At 39.6% G+C, this 17,106-nt stretch overlaps 1 protein-coding gene across 1 annotated transcript in view; it reads left to right on the top strand.

Annotated features, from left to right (window-relative positions):
• The window catches only part of GNS (glucosamine (N-acetyl)-6-sulfatase), a 34,537-nt gene that overhangs the window by 7,267 nt on the left and 10,164 nt on the right, over positions 1-17,106 (top strand). Inside the window, exons 6-13 of the mRNA XM_019514666.1 lie at positions 2,220-2,387; positions 6,605-6,687; positions 8,999-9,117; positions 9,699-9,802; positions 10,255-10,356; positions 12,530-12,637; positions 14,057-14,167; positions 16,369-16,529. Of these exons, the coding sequence (XP_019370211.1) occupies positions 2,220-2,387; positions 6,605-6,687; positions 8,999-9,117; positions 9,699-9,802; positions 10,255-10,356; positions 12,530-12,637; positions 14,057-14,167; positions 16,369-16,529 (956 nt within the window). The remainder of the gene's footprint in view (positions 1-2,219; positions 2,388-6,604; positions 6,688-8,998; positions 9,118-9,698; positions 9,803-10,254; positions 10,357-12,529; positions 12,638-14,056; positions 14,168-16,368; positions 16,530-17,106) is intronic.

The following is a 17,106-nucleotide window of genomic DNA, read 5'->3' as shown; positions in this document are numbered from 1 at the left end:
GGGAGAGGGGTCGGCCGGACAGAAGGCGCCCCTAGGGAGGCATTCGGAGCCTGGAAGGTGGTTGGGTGCAGGGAGGTGGGCGGCTCAACGCAGGAGCACCCCCTACTGGCCCGCCTCACGTGGTGGAAACAGCGGAGGGATACAAATACCCAGCTGTGTTCCTGAGGTGGGATCTCTGCACCCGCCACATATGCATCCCAGAATGTTTTAGAACTATTGATCTATCCCAATTAACTATCTGTCAGGTGATCTGTGTTCAGGAGATGAGTAGGGTTGGGATGGGTTAATCCTGTTTTTTTGATAAAACAGACTGTAGCTGTACATGGGTGGAATTTTTCCTTGGACTGGTTGGCAAAGTTTGTTATTTTTTTTTAATACTTAATTCTTCAAAGCTTCAGCTTTAATCTACTTAGTGTGCAATGCTGGTTTAGGCAGTCCTGCCAAATCTGCAGCTACACGGGACCAATCAAGAAAGGTTGGAGTGCTGATCTGATGTTTCCTGTGTTGCATGGTATGAAATATAAGCTGCTTTTGCCAGCTAATGACCTGTTGGTGATTAACTTTAGCCCTCAGAGTCAGCATCTTTTGTTGCAGTCCTTCCTGGGTTTTGTTATAGGTTAGGCCTCTGTTTAACAAAAATTTACATGCATCTGTACCTCTGATCCTTTGACAACTACAGCACTTTTCCTGTTCTCTACTGAGGCTCTTGCTGCAAAACTCCCATCACTTAGCTGCGAAGGCATAGATGTTTGGAGCACATAGGAGAAAGTTGACCCTGAATCGTCTATTACAGAAAGTACAGTTCTTCAGAGGGAAGAATAGCGAGAGAGACTAAAACAAGTATGTTGATCAGGAAGAAAAGAGGCGCATGAGATCAGAATAGCAAAGAACTGACTAGCTTGGGGGCAGGCAAAGTCCAGCCTGTGGGCTGGATTGGACCTGCAGCAAACTCCATTTCCCAGTAGCCCCTACCCACCTTGCTGCAGCTGGTTTCCACAGAGACCCCAGCAGTGATGGCACCATGACAATGTGGAGCCGGGGTTTCCATGGAGACCAGCCCCAGCAGCGCTAGTAGAGCACACAGCTCGGTGGGGAGCTGCTCCGGGGCTGGGATCTTACAGCAGTGACAGTGGTCTGGAGCCAGGGCAGAGCTGCAATCTGCACACCTGGGCAGGAGCATGCAGGCAGTGGATTGCAGCTCCACCCCTGCTCCAGACCATGCTGTCACCACTGCAAGATCCCAGCCCCAGCTGCAGAATAGCTCCTTGCCCAGCCATGTGCTCTGCCAGTGTTGCTGTGGGCTGGTCTCTATGGAAACCCTGGCTCCACACTGTCATGGTGCCCCTGCTGCTGGGGTCTCCATGGAAACCAGCTGCAGTGACATGAGCAGGGGCTTCTGGGAAATGGAGTCTGGCTGCTGATCAGGTCCACCATTTTGCCCACCCTTGGACCAGTTCCAAAGACTGGCCAAGAAAAGGCTATGACAGTCTGCTGGTAGATGTAGCAAGTTAAACTTGGTATCATATGGAGAGTAAGATTAACAGGAAAGTCTTCGAGGTAAGACTTACAAATGAGGAGGTGGGAAAAGATCAGATGAAGCAGTTGAAATGAGTGGAGCTTGAATCTGTGCCCAGTTGGTATCCTCTCTTTCATCCTCTTAAAAATGAGTGGAGTCATCAGGATGTGGTTGTAGGATAGATGTAATAAAGGCAGAGCAGGGAATAGAGTCTTAGCCAGATGATCAGAGATCAGTTAAAATTGCCAACTCATATCTTCCAGGCAGAGTACTATATTTTATATACTCCAGTATTTAGAAAGACTTAGGAAAGCTATGAAGAGATTGCAAATGACTATAAAAAAAAATTAAAAAAAGTGTCAGTACAGGCAGGGGTTAGAATTCTGATAACATAAGCATAGTCAGAATGAGGTGAGATCTGAGTCTTTTGAGCTTCGCAGGTCTGAGATACAGAGTGGTATTTGAAGATGTGGAATAAAAGAGGTGTTTATGTAGAAGGAGTGTTTAAAATTAACATGACACTTAGGATTAATATAATACAAGTTGCTAATTCAGACTTAAAGAAATGAAAGCAACTAAGTAGTTGAAGTGCTTCTTTGTGTTCATATATGAACCTTTTAGTTCTGATCTTTGGGGTTCCCTTAAACTTTTGTATTGGGTGTTGTTATGACTAGTGGTAAATCAGTAATTTGTATGTTTGCAGGCTAACATGTCTTTGGACTTCTTGGAATATAAATCTAACTTTGAACCCTTCTTCATGATGATCTCCACTCCAGCACCACACTCTCCTTGGATAGCTGCCCCTCAGTATACAAAGAGCTTCCAGAATGTCAGTGCACCAAGAAACAGCAATTTTAACATTCATGGAAAGGTAAAATAATTTTCAAAAATCTGTACAGATTACCCTGCTGACTAGTGAAAATTAGTACACTGTTAACCTGATTTGGATATAAAATACTATGTTGAAGTTCTGAGAAGATGGGACTGATACTGTCCTGTTGTATATTTAACTATCCAAGATCTTTCTGATAGAGTTATAAGATTATGACCATTCAAAATTTTTTCTAGCACTGTTGGTGGTAAGAGAGTGACTATCCTTACCTTCAGGAACAAAATAAAAGTAGGTAGCAATGGATGCTTGAGACACAAGAACTTTTTTTTTGCTCCAAAACTGGTAGAACTAGTGATAACAGATGTATCAAAGTTCCATATTCATCTTCCGGGCTTAAGATTATTCTTCCAGAATGGCTCATAGTTGCACGCTTATAAGATATTGCCAGACATGACAACTTTGTTCAGTAGACTGTGTTCTACTCAATAGCTTTTATGCAGAAAATGAAAAGGACAGTGCCTTCCTAATCTCTATTAGAACAATCACAATTGTCTTTCTCAACTCTTAAATTGCTCCTTTTTTCCCCATTTAAAAAAAAAAAAGTTTCCAACAGAAAAACTTATCAGGCTGACCAAAAAAAGGTCTCAGTAGAGTGATGAATCACAGGGCTGGGGCCACCAGGGGATTTATATGAACTGGGGTGTCTTTGTCAGACACAATGGTACCAGGAGGATGTCTCACTGATATTAGTACAAAAAAAAACCCTATTTATCTTGGTTGGGTTAAAGTTAAGTCAGAGGTGATATGAGTAAGAAGAAAGCACTTGGAGCCTGTTGGGCAATGACAGAACCTTGAACATTTGTCCTTCAGCTGTTAAGGCAGGCTGCAGTCTTCGCCAGACTTGTTGAATTAGTGTTGTTACATACACATCCAGCAACTGGGACAAACACCTTCCACCGTCATCTGGGAGATGTACCTATTATCTCAAAGCCTGACTACAGTAATTCATGTGGTAGGCCCCAGACTAAACTGCTGCAACTTGTTCAGTTTGTGGCTGAAAGTGAAGGCCACAAGCTTCAGCTAGTAAGACATGCAGCTGCCTCTCATAGGCTCATAAAACTTCAAGAATACACCACATCACTACTCAGCCTTCAGCTCTGATTCAGTTCAGGACCCTGTTCCTAATCTTAAAGGCCCTTAATCAGCTCTAAAACTGCTTCCTGTTTCCATCCTGATGACACCAGTGTGCATAAAGGTTGCTCTGAGTGAATATTAGGAAGAAACTTTGAAAGCTCTTGCTAGAGAGCTCTTGGAAATAACGTCTTGCTGGAAGAGCTCAGAATGATTCTAACCTAACTGTTCAGAGTATGATGTGAAACCAGTCTTATTTCAGTTATGGGATACCTCCTATGAATAGAGCAGGGATGTGAAGAGAGAGGAGGCTTAGGCTAAATTAGAAGTAGATAAAGAAGTAGCAGGGAGTAGAAGTTGTATAGGTTTTGTCTTTTTCCAGAAAAGGAGCCTTACTTTAATCTGAGGCTCAGTTGCTCCATTCAGCACTTCAGAAATAGCAAGATAGAAGAGGATCTATGGGCAGCTAAGTCAGCAAGCAGCCAGAACACAGCCATTGGCTAATAGTGTAGAAACTGCTGTTTTATGTGGAGCAAAGGCAAAAAAATTCCGCATTTGCAAAAACAGTGTAAGGCACAAGCAAACCACAAAAAATCACTTTAATACCTGATACTTACAGTAGTTACTTTGTCCTTAGATGCCAGTGATACACAACAAGGGAAGAGGGAAATACTAGTTTGTTAATTTAATACAAGTGGTGCTGCTGTGTAGTCCTCAACAGTAAAATATTTATTGGTAGACCCTACTGTTCAGATCATTCTTTTAATTGATAGATGAGTGTTGTAGTCTTAGAACTCATCTCTTTCAGCACGGTTAATACAAACTCTTCATTCAGTACAAGCTCAGTTAATTCAGTAGTAAGTGTGGACTGAGGCCCAGGCTGTTAAAGTTTTCTAGGTATTGCAGCACCTTGCCACCTACTTCTCAGCATTGGATATGTAGGATTATCATGTCAATTTATAGGGAGGGTTAAGACACTGAAAAATGTGACAGTCACAAGCAAGCTGAGCAGGGAGTGAGTCAGAAGTGAAGTTCAGATAAACAAGTAGGACTTTGGGCTTTCAGCCACTTAGACACACAAAACAGGAACCAGTCTTACTGGCCAGATGATTGTTGCCCTCTGCTCAAGTGTTGTCATCTTTACATCTCTCTTGGAGTTAGTTGCTTAAAGCTATCCATGTTAAAAAGAGAGCTACCCAAGAGTAGAGTGGTGCTTAGAGAGCTTGCCTGGAAAATGAACTAAGCACATATATGTCCCTACTCCAAAGCAGAGTGTTTCCAGCAGAAGAGATGGAGAATCCCACCCCCAGAATAGTAGATAGCCAGTAGGCCAGAGCATTGCTTGGTGTGGTAGGCTAAGGCTGAAGCTCTTGCTCTAAGACAAGGATTTGAACCTCAGACTTGAATATCTGAGGTGAGCCTTCTAACCACTTGGATTTTTTGGGGGTAGAGAACAGATCTACACAAGCATGTATTGACTGGTTGTTTTGTTTGGATTGGTACCTGGCTTAATCATGTCTTGATTATGCCTGCTAGCCCAAAGTGTGGGAAAGTGCCTACTTTAAGAAATCCAGCTTCAGGGCCTTTTGGGTTAAGAGATTTGAGCAGATCATTGGGTGGAGCGGAGGTGACAGTAGGAGTTATGTTTCTACAATGCAAGGTATACCTGAAGAGGAAGTGAATTTGATGGTGGTAGCACCTAGATAGTAGATTTGGGTATGCCTAGTCTTTTTTTGTAGACTTAACCTGAAAGGAAGGTAAAGTTAGGGAGACGTGTAGATCAAGAGAAAAGGAACCCTTTTAGCTCCTCCACAGCAGTTTAGTTTTCTTGATCAAGCCAAGTCTATAGTTGCAGGCTGAATACCTGGTCTTGGTTACACTGTCGGGTTTTTTTGTGTAGGGAAATTTTAAGCATTTAACAAAAGAAACAGAACAATAACAAAGAGTGTGATTGCTGAATTCAGTTGAACATAAATTGATTCAAATTGTTGTTGTCCACACTGAGTGAAGTCCTGCAGTCTGCAAAAAGAGAGAATGGGAAAGTGAAATGGTCATAACTAAATGACTTGTATGAAGAACTTATGAGATCCATAGTGTTTGTGTTGGGGGATAGGAAGAACTGCAAAAAAGAGAAATTCTGTCACAAAAGATCCTGACCCCACCAAATTCAAGATGAAATGTAGGATGATGAACATTCAGCTCAGGTGATCTTTGTTGCCTTAGGTCTTAAAACTGAAAAGCACAAGCTTTTTATATAAGAGCTTTGGCTAGTAAGTTTTTCCAGAGCTGCTCCTGTTTTTGTACATGAAATAGCAGAATTCACAGGCCCCAGATTGTGACTTCTTTCTTGTCAGGTCTGTGACTGCTCCCTTAGTTTCTATTGCCAGAAGGGGTCTGAATTGGGTAATGGAAAGGTAACCTAACCCTTGAACCAAAGCAAAAGGCCATCCTGTTCTAGGGTAAAAGATCCAAATGGAAAAGCTCTACAAATGCTTTTTACCCTCTATTAAGCCCTCAAGTCTCCTGCCATAAATTTGTGTGGGGTGGCCATTTCCCTTAAACAAGGGTCTGAGCACTCCCTGCAAAGTTCAGTAGTCCTCAGCCCTTCCCAGGCTAAGCAATTATTCCCTTTTGGTGCACCTCTTCTCTAGATGTTGTCCAGAGAGCATGGCAACAAAAGTACACTGGCTCTAGCCTTTCCTACAATGCTGGTAACTTTGTAGAATTTTTCCAGCATTTTTCTCTACTGCCACCAGTCTTTGTCTAAAAGAGCCTGTCCCACAAAGCAAGTGAAGCTTCTGCACATGTCTCTTCCCTGGGCTACTGTACAGTGATCTCTAGACACTTTCAGCTCTGTGTTTTCAAGCTGAACAGAAGGGAGCCAAATCTCTTCTACAATTGCATGATAAAAGAGGAAGATTAGAGCCTGGTCACTTTGTAACCAGGCTACTCTTTAATTTTAATATTTAATAGTGATAATGTGCAGATTTAACCCTAAAGTATTACTGTTGCAATCAAACAAAGATTAGGAATATAAAATTTAAAAAAATTAGGAATTAATATTAAGTTGACTCCTATGTTGCTACTCTGCAAATCTTAACATTTTTTTTTCTTTTCTTTTTAAGAACAAGCACTGGTTAATCAGGCAAGCAAAGACTCCAATGACTAATTCTTCAATACAATATCTAGATAATGCATTTCGGAAAAGGTAGGAACCTGTGCTTGAAAATGTTGAGTAGAATCCCTAGCAGATGAGGCCACACTTGTAAAAATACAGTATTTAAAATGCCTGTAAAGTCTGCTCTTACGAGTTAAATTACCTGCAGTAGTTCTTTTGGTGGGTCACTGGAGGTCTTGCTTTCCATTCTTTTTTTGAGAGACAGATTTATAAGTAGTCTACAAAGCTTTGGATAGTACTTTGCATAACCATGTTAACACGGCATATAAAGGAACAAAGTGTTGCCTAATCTCATAACTGCTTCTCTTATCTTCAGTGCATGAAAGGTTGATGTATGGGAATTCCATGTTGTCTCAAAGACTTCCATATTGAATGTACTTGAGAGATGTTTAACTTTTTATCTCCCCCAGTCTCCTAGCCTTGGATCTGAGAATTGATCTGCATTTTTAGCTTGTGTAGTATTGCCAATAGTAAAGGCTCTACTTTTGCACTCAGGTAGTCCCATTAAGTTTGGTACACTTTTTTTATATTACAGTCTGGTAAACAAAGGAGGAATAGAATCACATTCCTTTTAGTTGTACAGGTTCTGTAGTAAATTTACCATCACAGATTGACAGAGGGAAGGTCCACCTACCTTTCAACGGAGTTTAGTGGTGGCTTCAACCCAGGCTAACCAGTATGGCTGTGGGTATGAATTAGATCCCAGTCTTTAGATCTAGTAACCTGATGATGTATTCTACAGGGATACAGGATGAATCACTTCAGTACCGATAACCTGCCGTTTGCCTCTTCATAATTCACTTTGAGACTTGATGGCTGTGCTTACTGCAGCACAGAGGTATAGGATGTGTTCTCTGACATACTAGGGAGTGAGGCACTTGTTAGGAATGTAACTGCCATATACTTGCAATGCCATCATGCCTAAGTTAGTTTTTAACTAGTAAGTTTGGGCACCAGTAACAGTCTAGCTGCAGCAGCTTGGAACTCAGCACAAGTTAACCACTCAGGTATTTACTTTGCTTGCTGGTAGGGTGTTTCAGCCCACTCTCTGCTCTGCTGCCACAGCTAGATAGTTAGCAGTGCCTGAGGTAGCTTCAGTATGGCTGCTATACAATTAGATGGAGTGTAGCATAGACAGATCCTTAGGTATGGCTTTGTAGTGTGGCTGGTCACTTGGGAGGGAGGCTATCTTGGATTCTAATTTTTACAGTGATGACATCCTGTCAGCTTCTTTTTGGAACATAACATAATATTTTGAATTTGCCGGGAATTAGGCTAGCACCTCATCTGCATTTCAGATCCATTCCAATATATCCGTTAACATTATAGAATTCATAGGCATCCAGGAACTCTGTCTCCAGAGAAAGATACAACTACGTTTTTCAGATATTCCTTACCCATGCATTACATGTAGCAATAATAGCCAAGAAATTCACAAGGTTAAGTAGAATATATTTAAGAATTTTTAGCTGCTTTGTGTCATTTTTCTGTCAAATTCCTAAAAAAAAAAAAAATTAAAAAAAAGGCAGGATCTGAAAGTGCACTGAACTTCATATGGTAGAACTCTGTTCTGGACATGTGACAGGCTACTACCTGCTATTTTGGGAAAGGAAGATGGGGTTGGTTTTTAGGTTGCTGCTTCCTGAAGCATGTAAAAAAATTATGCAGCCAAATCTTGGAGCAAGAACTGAGTTGAGTACATGCTAGAGGTACCCAAGAATGAAAAAGAACTGGATGGTTTAGCATAATGTTTCTATACCTGGGGGAGTTCTCTGCACTCAACCACAGCTATCATTCTTTCACTACTCTTGCTGAGAAGATTGATAATGCTTTAAATAGGAATACACAGTTTTTATACATAAATTGATCCTTGCATTAAGAAATAGTTGGTAGATTCACTACTTTTTCATGCAGAAAAGAATACTTACAGAAACTGTTTAAAAATACTTTCTAGGAGCTCTAGTTCTTCTCTCTCCTAAAAGAAGTACTCATAGGTGGCCTTGCAAGAGATTACTCTGAGAGTAACATGCTGCTTTGGTTACTTCAGAAATGGTCTCTGCCTGCTTCTAGATAAGATTGAAAGCAATCAGCATATTGACTTTCTGGACACTACAGAATAAAAACCAAAGCCAGATGAGATGGATGAAGTCTGCTTCTCTCTTAGAAAGGCTGTTGTTAAAGTGGTATAAGAGAATTCTCAATTTTTTTCAGAGTGATACAGTGGACATCTCTGTATTTATTTATATCATAATTCAAATGACCTACCTATTATTACTGTTTACCACATACAGTTAATTCTGAACTCTGAACACTGATTTGCATTACTTTTTCTCCCATACAGATGGCAAACCCTCTTGTCAGTAGATGACTTAGTAGAGAAACTGGTAAAGAAATTGGAATTCCATGGTGAATTAGATAATACTTATATTTTTTTTACCTCGGATAATGGTTATCATACAGGCAAGTAGACCTGTCCTTTCCCAAATCTGCTACAAACTTCTAGTGAGGTCTTAGAGCATGCAGTTTAATGACTGTGCTGTAAAGCACAGATTATTTGTCTCTGGTTCTGAGGTTCACTTATATAGAGGATTGTGGGGGTTTTCCCTTTTTGTTTTTGGATTTCTTGTTAAGTATCATTCTCAGCTAATTGCTGTACTTATGCATACTGTCTTAAAATACATAGTCCGTTCTTCCATTTCTATTCTGAAATGCCAAGAGGTTTTTATTGGTAAAGTTCTATTATACCAACTCCTACTGAAAGGAAAGAGTTCTCTTCAGGCCTCTCTTATATGTAGTTGAACTTCAACAAATTAGGAAAAATAGTATATTACTTTACGATTAAAGGTTGGAGTCTGACTTCAATAGACTTAAAAAGAAAATCTGTAGGTAAATATAGACTCTGGGCCTGGCTATATAAGATCAAGATAAAAGACCCATTTAACCTAGGTCTTTGGAGGCAGCTGGTGATGAGAGATTTTTTTTCTATCATAAAATGAACAAAACACAATTAAATAGATGCTTCTCTCCAATATGTTTTCCAGGACAATTTTCTTTGCCAATAGACAAACGGCAGCTGTATGAGTTTGACATTAAAGTTCCCCTGCTTGTTCGAGGACCAGGGATCAAACCAAATCAGACAAACAAGGTAGGATTAAAAACAAGGTTACAATAATGCGAGGTCTTTGCATTCTTTCAAAGTAATCCATTTATGAAAGTGGCTGAGCTGGCTAGGAACCTAACCTCCTTATTGCTGAGGTCTCTTTTACAAAAAAAGACTACTTATCCTTAATATTTAACACTGAGTATGCACCTTGTTTGGTGCATAGGTGACCAAGCCTTCTACGTAAATCTGTTGAGGTGCAGGGGTTGGACATTCCCAAAACTCTACCAACATTTCAGAACACTGAAAACTCAGTTCAGCTTATTCACATCAAGGGTGGACATAAGGTGTTGGGCATGTTTTATAAAGGGGTTGAGCCACCCAAGTGTTCATAAAAGAATCTTACTATCTTGTTCTTAAATCACTATCTAGTTTTAGTCTTTCTGGACCCTGATCTTTATGAAAGTCAATAATGCTTTGTTTCCCTTGCCACTCAGATGCTTGTTGTAAACATTGACTTGGGTCCCACTATATTGGATATTGCTGGGTATAACATGAACAAGACCCAGATGGATGGGATGTCATTATTGCCATTGTTGGTAAGTATACAGATGGGAGTAACTAAGCAATCTAGTCAATATTCTTTGAAGAAAATACAGTTTCCTTTAATGATATGGAAGGATGCACATTCCAAATATTCTGTCCCTGATGGCATTTTTGGAGCCGCCTTAGCTGGATGGAAACAGTAATAAAATACAAGTGTGATATTTGAATGCAGATAAATTAGGGTGCTTTCTGCTATAAGCAGGTGAATTTTTAATGAAAAATTACTTTTATTCTTTGATTACTTATACTGCTGGTAACAAATGGCTCCTGTTTTAAAAGGGCCTACTATTTGTCTGCTCAACCAAGTCACCTAAGTTTGAATATAGTATGAGGGCAAATTGTGACAACTTCATATTTTATTCAGCAGAATTTTAATAGGTGGTACTGGAGAAGAAATCTAAGCCTTCCTATAGGTGAACAGAAGTCTTTTCAAATAAAGCTGCTTGTAGCTGATCCTTTACTTGACCTACAAATTGAAAGCAGCCCTTGTGGAGCTACAGGGAGCCATCAGGATTTAAAAGAGGGCAGTCTTAGAATCATAGAAAATTAGGGCTGGAAGGAACCTCAGGAGGTCATCTAGTTCAACCCCCTGCTCCAAGCAGGACCATCCTCAACTAGATCATCCCAGCCAAAGCTTTGTCTTAACCTCCAAGAATGGTTATTCTATAACCTCTCTGGGTAACCTGTTCCAGTGTTTTACTACCCTCCTTGTGAGAAAATTCTTCCTAATATCAAACCTAAATTTCCTTTGCTGCAACTTGAGATCATTGCTCTTTGTTTTGTCATCAGCCACTACTGAGAACAGTCTAGCTCCATCCTCTGTGGAACCACCCATCAGGTGGTTGAAGGCTGCTATGAAATCCTCTGTCTTCTCTAAACTAAATAAGCCCAGTTCCCTCAGACACTCCTCAGAAGTTATGTGCCCCAGCTCCCTAACCATTTTCATTGCCCTTCTGCTGGACTCTCTCCAATTGGTCCACATCCTTTTTGTAGTGGGGGGGCCCAAAACTGAACACCGTACTCTAGATGCTGCCTCACCAGTGCTGAATAGAGGGGAATAATCGCTTCCCTTGACCTGCTAGCAACACTCATACCAGTGCAGTCCAGTATGCTGTTAGCCTTCTTGGCAACAAGGGCACTATGCTGGCTCGCTTTCAGCTTACTGTCCACTGTAACCCCCAAGTCGTCTTCTGCAGAGCTGCTGCCCAGTCAGTCAGCCCCCAGGCTGTAGCAGTGCACAGGATTCTTCCATCCTTGTCCTAATAGAAACTCATGCATTTTCTTTTGTGCCAATCCTCCGATTTGTCTAGGTCACTCTGAATCCTAGCCCTACTCTCCAGTGTATCTACTACTCCCTCCACCTTGGTGCTGAGGGTATACTCTATGCCAACATCCAGGTTGTTGATAAAGATATTGAACAAAACTCTTATTGTATGAGTAATGATAAGAGGGTATCCAGTTTAAACTCACTTTAATTTAAAAATCTTATCTGTTACAGATTAAACCTTTGAGTTTCTATATTGTTTGTATGGGTTTTCAAGTATACACGGCAAAGAAGAAACATGCCTTTTTATCTGTAAAAAGGTGATTTATAAAACTGCAAGTGGGGCAATTTTAAACTTTCAGTCCTTAAAGTTGATTGGATTTTTATTTGATTACGTCTTCATAAGACAATTTTGAAATGCTGCCTCATTTTTTAGCTTTTACATTTGTTAGAGGTCCATTGATATATTGGTCATATATTGGATTGGCACTGATAAAACGGAAAATTAACATTCCCGACAATCAGCATTTTTTGGCCATTGTAACTGATAATGTCACTGGTAAATGCCACATGTATGCGCGCAGCTGCAGCAGTCACGCAGCCAGGAATGCAGTCCAATAGTGACTTGTATCCAGCTAGTAATTCTGGGGGAGACAAGGGACGTATTGGGGGCAGATCGAGGCCTTCAAGAAAGTCTTTATCAGTGCGCTCCTAATGTTTGTATGTGTGTTCATGTTTAAAAAAACAAGCAAAACTACATACCCTCTTTTTAATGACCCCTATAACTCAGTGGTATTTGGCAATTTTGTGAACAGTTAGTAGTATGTCATCCAGAACACTGAAGATCTTTACTTACTGCATTGTCAAACAGCAAAATAACAATAATTATTATTTTCTTTTAGAGAGCAGACAAAAATGTGACCTGGAGATCGGATATGTTGGTTGAGTATCAGGGAGAAGGGCTTAACAGCAGTGATCCTACCTGCCCTGGCTTGGGACCTGGTGTCTCTGTAAGCAGAGCTAAAGTTATTCAGTGTAAATGTATTTGTATGTTTCCTGATTACCATTTTAAAATAGAACCTCTATTTAGAGATTTAGGGTAGTCAGTGACCCTACATGCATTCCTATGGTGTAGGAGATTAAGATTTCTTTGTGGTTTCTTGATCTGTAAGTCAGGCTAGCTTCATTGTGGAAAGTGGGGGGGGGTGTTTGTTCGTTTTAATTGTTTAACATCAGCTTTTTATCCTGGAAACTTCTTAATTAGTGCTTCAATGTCATACAGATCCCCTTTAAAATACTTGAAGGGTTGGAGAATGCTGAAGAATACAGTATCATGTGTGTGAAACTGTAATGGTCTCTTGACACGGCCATTTAAACACATTCTTTAGGTGGAGATGCTCACTACTTAGTAGGGCTGTTGTTACCAGGATAATAGACAGTTTTATATTGGTATTAGATGGTACTAATGCATAAGCTGTTTTGATGCAGTTGTTAGGCCTGCATGCTTCTGTAGTGATAAGTGTAGCAAAACTATTGCAACTTCAGTGCTGTTTCATGCAGGATTAAAGTTGTAGTAATTGAGCTTACTTCTATGTCGCTATAGGATCAGGCGGATGTAAGCTTTATAATGTAACAACCAATGTGCACTCCTGAGCAGCAGCAGTTTCCCCCTCCCTAAAAGTGTTAAAGTATGCTTGTCCACAGCCTGTAATACTGTGAAACTAATGCAGACTTATGAATAGACTGAAGAGGAGGCTATCTTACGGTATTAGTTCTACAAATACCTTGCTGAGATAAACATTTATACTGGTGTTTAAAAAGGACAGATTACTTAAATCTATACACTGAGGTAATTTCACTCATCTGGATATTACCCTGGAAGGAATCAGAAGTAAAACTCCAGCAGTGTAAGTTATTCTGGTTTAGGTGCAGGATTAGATCACCTACTGTGAGAGCTTCCTCAGGATAGCTACATGGCATGCTTGTCTGTTCCTGATCACAAGTATGCTGTTCAAAATAGTTTAACTCTTGGACTACTATATTCCTTAGAAAAAATAATTCAACCATAGAGACAATACCAACAGATTCTCTCTCTGCCTGAAGAAGAGTGTCTGTGCCGAAAAGCTTGCAAAGAACAATTTTTCCAACTATTGAGTTAACTTATTTGGCAAATGTGATATCTTTTATTAAACTAATATAATATATTTTCTAAGGCAGACAAGGTTATCTGTAGTAGAACATTCAGCTAATGTAGAGAAGATGCATTGGTTTGACTATCGGAGAAGGCTGTCGCATTTAATCTTCAGTATTTTTTGTGACTGCTATGTGTTTAAGCTGCTTTATTTTGTCTAGACTCTGGCTAGAGGATTAAACCAGGTCAGCATGAAGAGATGTTTTAACTTTTTTTCCTCAAATTATTTCTTCTGCAGAATTGTTTTCCAGACTGTGTTTGTGAAGATTCCTACAACAACACATATGCTTGTGTGAGGACACTGTCTGCTTCATGGGATCTCCAGTACTGTGAATTTGATGACCTAGAGGTAACTTTTTTAAAAATATCATTTAACAACTCTGTGTTTAAATGTTTGGCTCCCCATCTGCAGTTATCTCGCTGCAACAGATGTTAATTATCATTTAGTGCCTGCCTGAACATTTTATCTGGCTTCAAGGCTTGCATAAAGTACTTGGGGAAAGGAGACTAGCTCCACTTCTAGGCTAAATATTAGATTTAATTGCTGATAGAAATATTTAACCAAAACATCTTTTAGGTTCCAGAGAGAAGGAGATAGATGGGCAATAAAATTCAGCCCTGGAACAATTCCTACTAGCACCGAAGGTGACTTTGACCCTAAATGTTTTAACTTTTAAGTGGCAGAGAACTCTGCTGTAGACTAAACTAATGGCTCTCCACAGTCTTGTGTGCACAGTGTGTGTTTTGTTGTGCTCAGTAAAATATTGCAGCACAAGAGAGCTTGCTAATAATATTTTTGCTATAAAATATAAGCTTACCTTTTTCCACCAGTATATTTAACTGACATTCCATTACCACTTAAACACGTGGTCTTCTGACGCATCAAATTTTTCTCTCCAAAACTTCAGCCTGCTTTGTAGGTGATGCAGGCAGAATGATTCACATGTTAATATGTGGAGCAGTGTCTCCAAAAATGTATTTTGGAGCAGACAGCAATGACAGTGTTTGTTCCAAGGCAGATTTTTGCACTTCTACAAAAGGGGAGATCTGGGAACACTGCAACACCTTGCCACACCCTAACAAAATGCCATCTTCTCTCTATTCACCACAATTTCACATCAGACCTCTTCCCTATACACTTCAGGGCTTTTTGGAAAGCTTGTCTGGAATGATTCATTATTGAGTGGGAGAGAGCATGCTATGTAAAAGCTAGCCTATATCAAGGGTCATAGTTAAAGCATCACCTATAGCTCTTTCCTGGTTTTCTGGAGTTTGGCAGCGTTTAATTAGCAAACCTGGAGGAAAACAGAGCACTGAGCTTGTGTAACTGTGACTCCAGATCAGTTTTATCTGCACTGTGGTGTTCACATGGAAAAGTAAATTGCTATCATCCTGTCTTATTAAAATAAAGCAACTGCGTTAGCCTTTGAGTTCCGTTTCAACAATTATTCCACTGACCGATTTTGCAAAGATCTGGGGTAGATGAAAAAGTGTTTTGCCAAGGTAGAGCTAATTAGCCATGTTTTAACCAGTTGGAAATAGTGAAGATCAAGTGTATGCAGTTAATTCAAACATGACCATTGAGAAAAGACAAAGTAAGCCGATTTTTAATGGCCTGATCGGTTTTACACTAAAAGAATGCTAGGGCTACAGAAAGACTTAAGAAAATTGGCTTAAGAGAATCTGAGTAGATCAGACTTTCCTCTCTTTAGAAACTAATTAATCTATTAATTACATTACTAGAAAGTTAACTTCATGGCCAAAACTTCCTTCCTGGCAGCCAAGAGTGGATGCTATTTGTGGTGTATACAAGGGGTGAAAATGGGAGCTCCCATATTCCTTTAAGGCAGACTCCAAAGCTGATCTACAATATACTGTAACTCATGGTATGCTTCAAAGAACAGTCCAAGTGATTTACAGCCTTTTTTAGGCATATCTAAGCTAGTCTGTATCTAGCTAAGCTAACAACTGTCTGTAAAGATGCAGCTTCCTTGTCTTCAGTGTGGGTTGTACAAGCCTGCTCAAGACCCTAGATGCTTGGCTAAATGGGCTGGACTTGTGTCTGAGTTGCTGCATCTCAGTACAGTTGTTTACAACAAGTATGTACAGCTTGACTACAAGCTTTGCAGGAGTTTCACCCAGAGCTGAAATCCCATTTAATTCATTTTTTTATTTTTGAGAGGAAGAGGGAAGGAGAGAAAAGTGAGTGGATGTTAGATTAATTTATTGTTATTCTTGTATGTACCTTTTGGTATGCCATAAAATGACTTTCGTGCAAATGAAACTACATATATAAAACTTATTTAGCACTTCCCCAAAAATGTTTTTGCCTTCAAATTATAAATTAGGGCAGGGATCATTTCTTAATGGTCTATAAAGCACCTAATATGTAGTGAATGGTACAAACTAACTGACAATATATACATTAAAGCTAATACATAATACTAGAAAATAAATTGTCACACTTTTCTCACAAGTAGCGTACAGACTATATATTAAATAGATGATGTTTAATATAATAATACAGGAATTGTTTCTCTACTTACACAGGTGTTTGTAGAAGTCTATAACTTGACTGCAGACCCATTTCAGATTAATAATATTGCTAAAACAATAGACCAGGAAATTTTAGAGAAGATGAACTATCGACTTATGATGTTACAGTCATGCTCTGGAGCAACGTGTCGTACGCCAGGAGTCTTTGACCCAGGGTAAAAACATTTTTTAATCTTTAATTTTATGTCTGGTTATATTTGTATATAGCATCTCAAGAATACCTAAAATTAGTTCCTTTGACATGTAGCTCTACTTATGAGATTATAATTCTATTTTTCATTTTCATTAAGGAAAAAAGGAACCTTTACCTTAGAGAACTAGTTGATGCTGCTGTAAATACTTAAATTCATAGAGATTATCTAGCAATGTATGTACTTGGTCTGAAAAATTTGCCTAAATGAAAACTCCAGTGCATACCTTCCAAACAGAATTATGAAAATGGCCTCTCTTGTCTTGGACAATCCACCTACACTTTTAGTCTATCAATTTAAGTTTAAAATGTAAACTTAAAATTGTTCAGGCTAAAGATAGATAAATAAACAGTATGTGGTATCTGTTAAATATAAAAACCTATCAAATACAAGCTCAGTAAAAATGCTAATGATACTTTAATGTAATTCAGTCAGCCATTGTCAGGATTAAGCAGGGGTGCCACTGAGGAATCTGGGGAAGGGGACTAGAGATGAGCTCTGGTGGAGCAACTTCTGGTCACAAAGGGGTGCCCCAAGAGGG

The sequence above is a fragment of the Gavialis gangeticus genome, unplaced genomic scaffold (assembly GCF_001723915.1).
Source record: "Gavialis gangeticus isolate Ggan-Ray unplaced genomic scaffold, GavGan_comp1, whole genome shotgun sequence".
NCBI lineage: Eukaryota > Metazoa > Chordata > Crocodylia > Gavialidae > Gavialis > Gavialis gangeticus.
The sequence above is the reverse complement of the archived record's forward strand: the minus strand, read 5'-3'. Positions and strand labels throughout refer to the sequence as shown.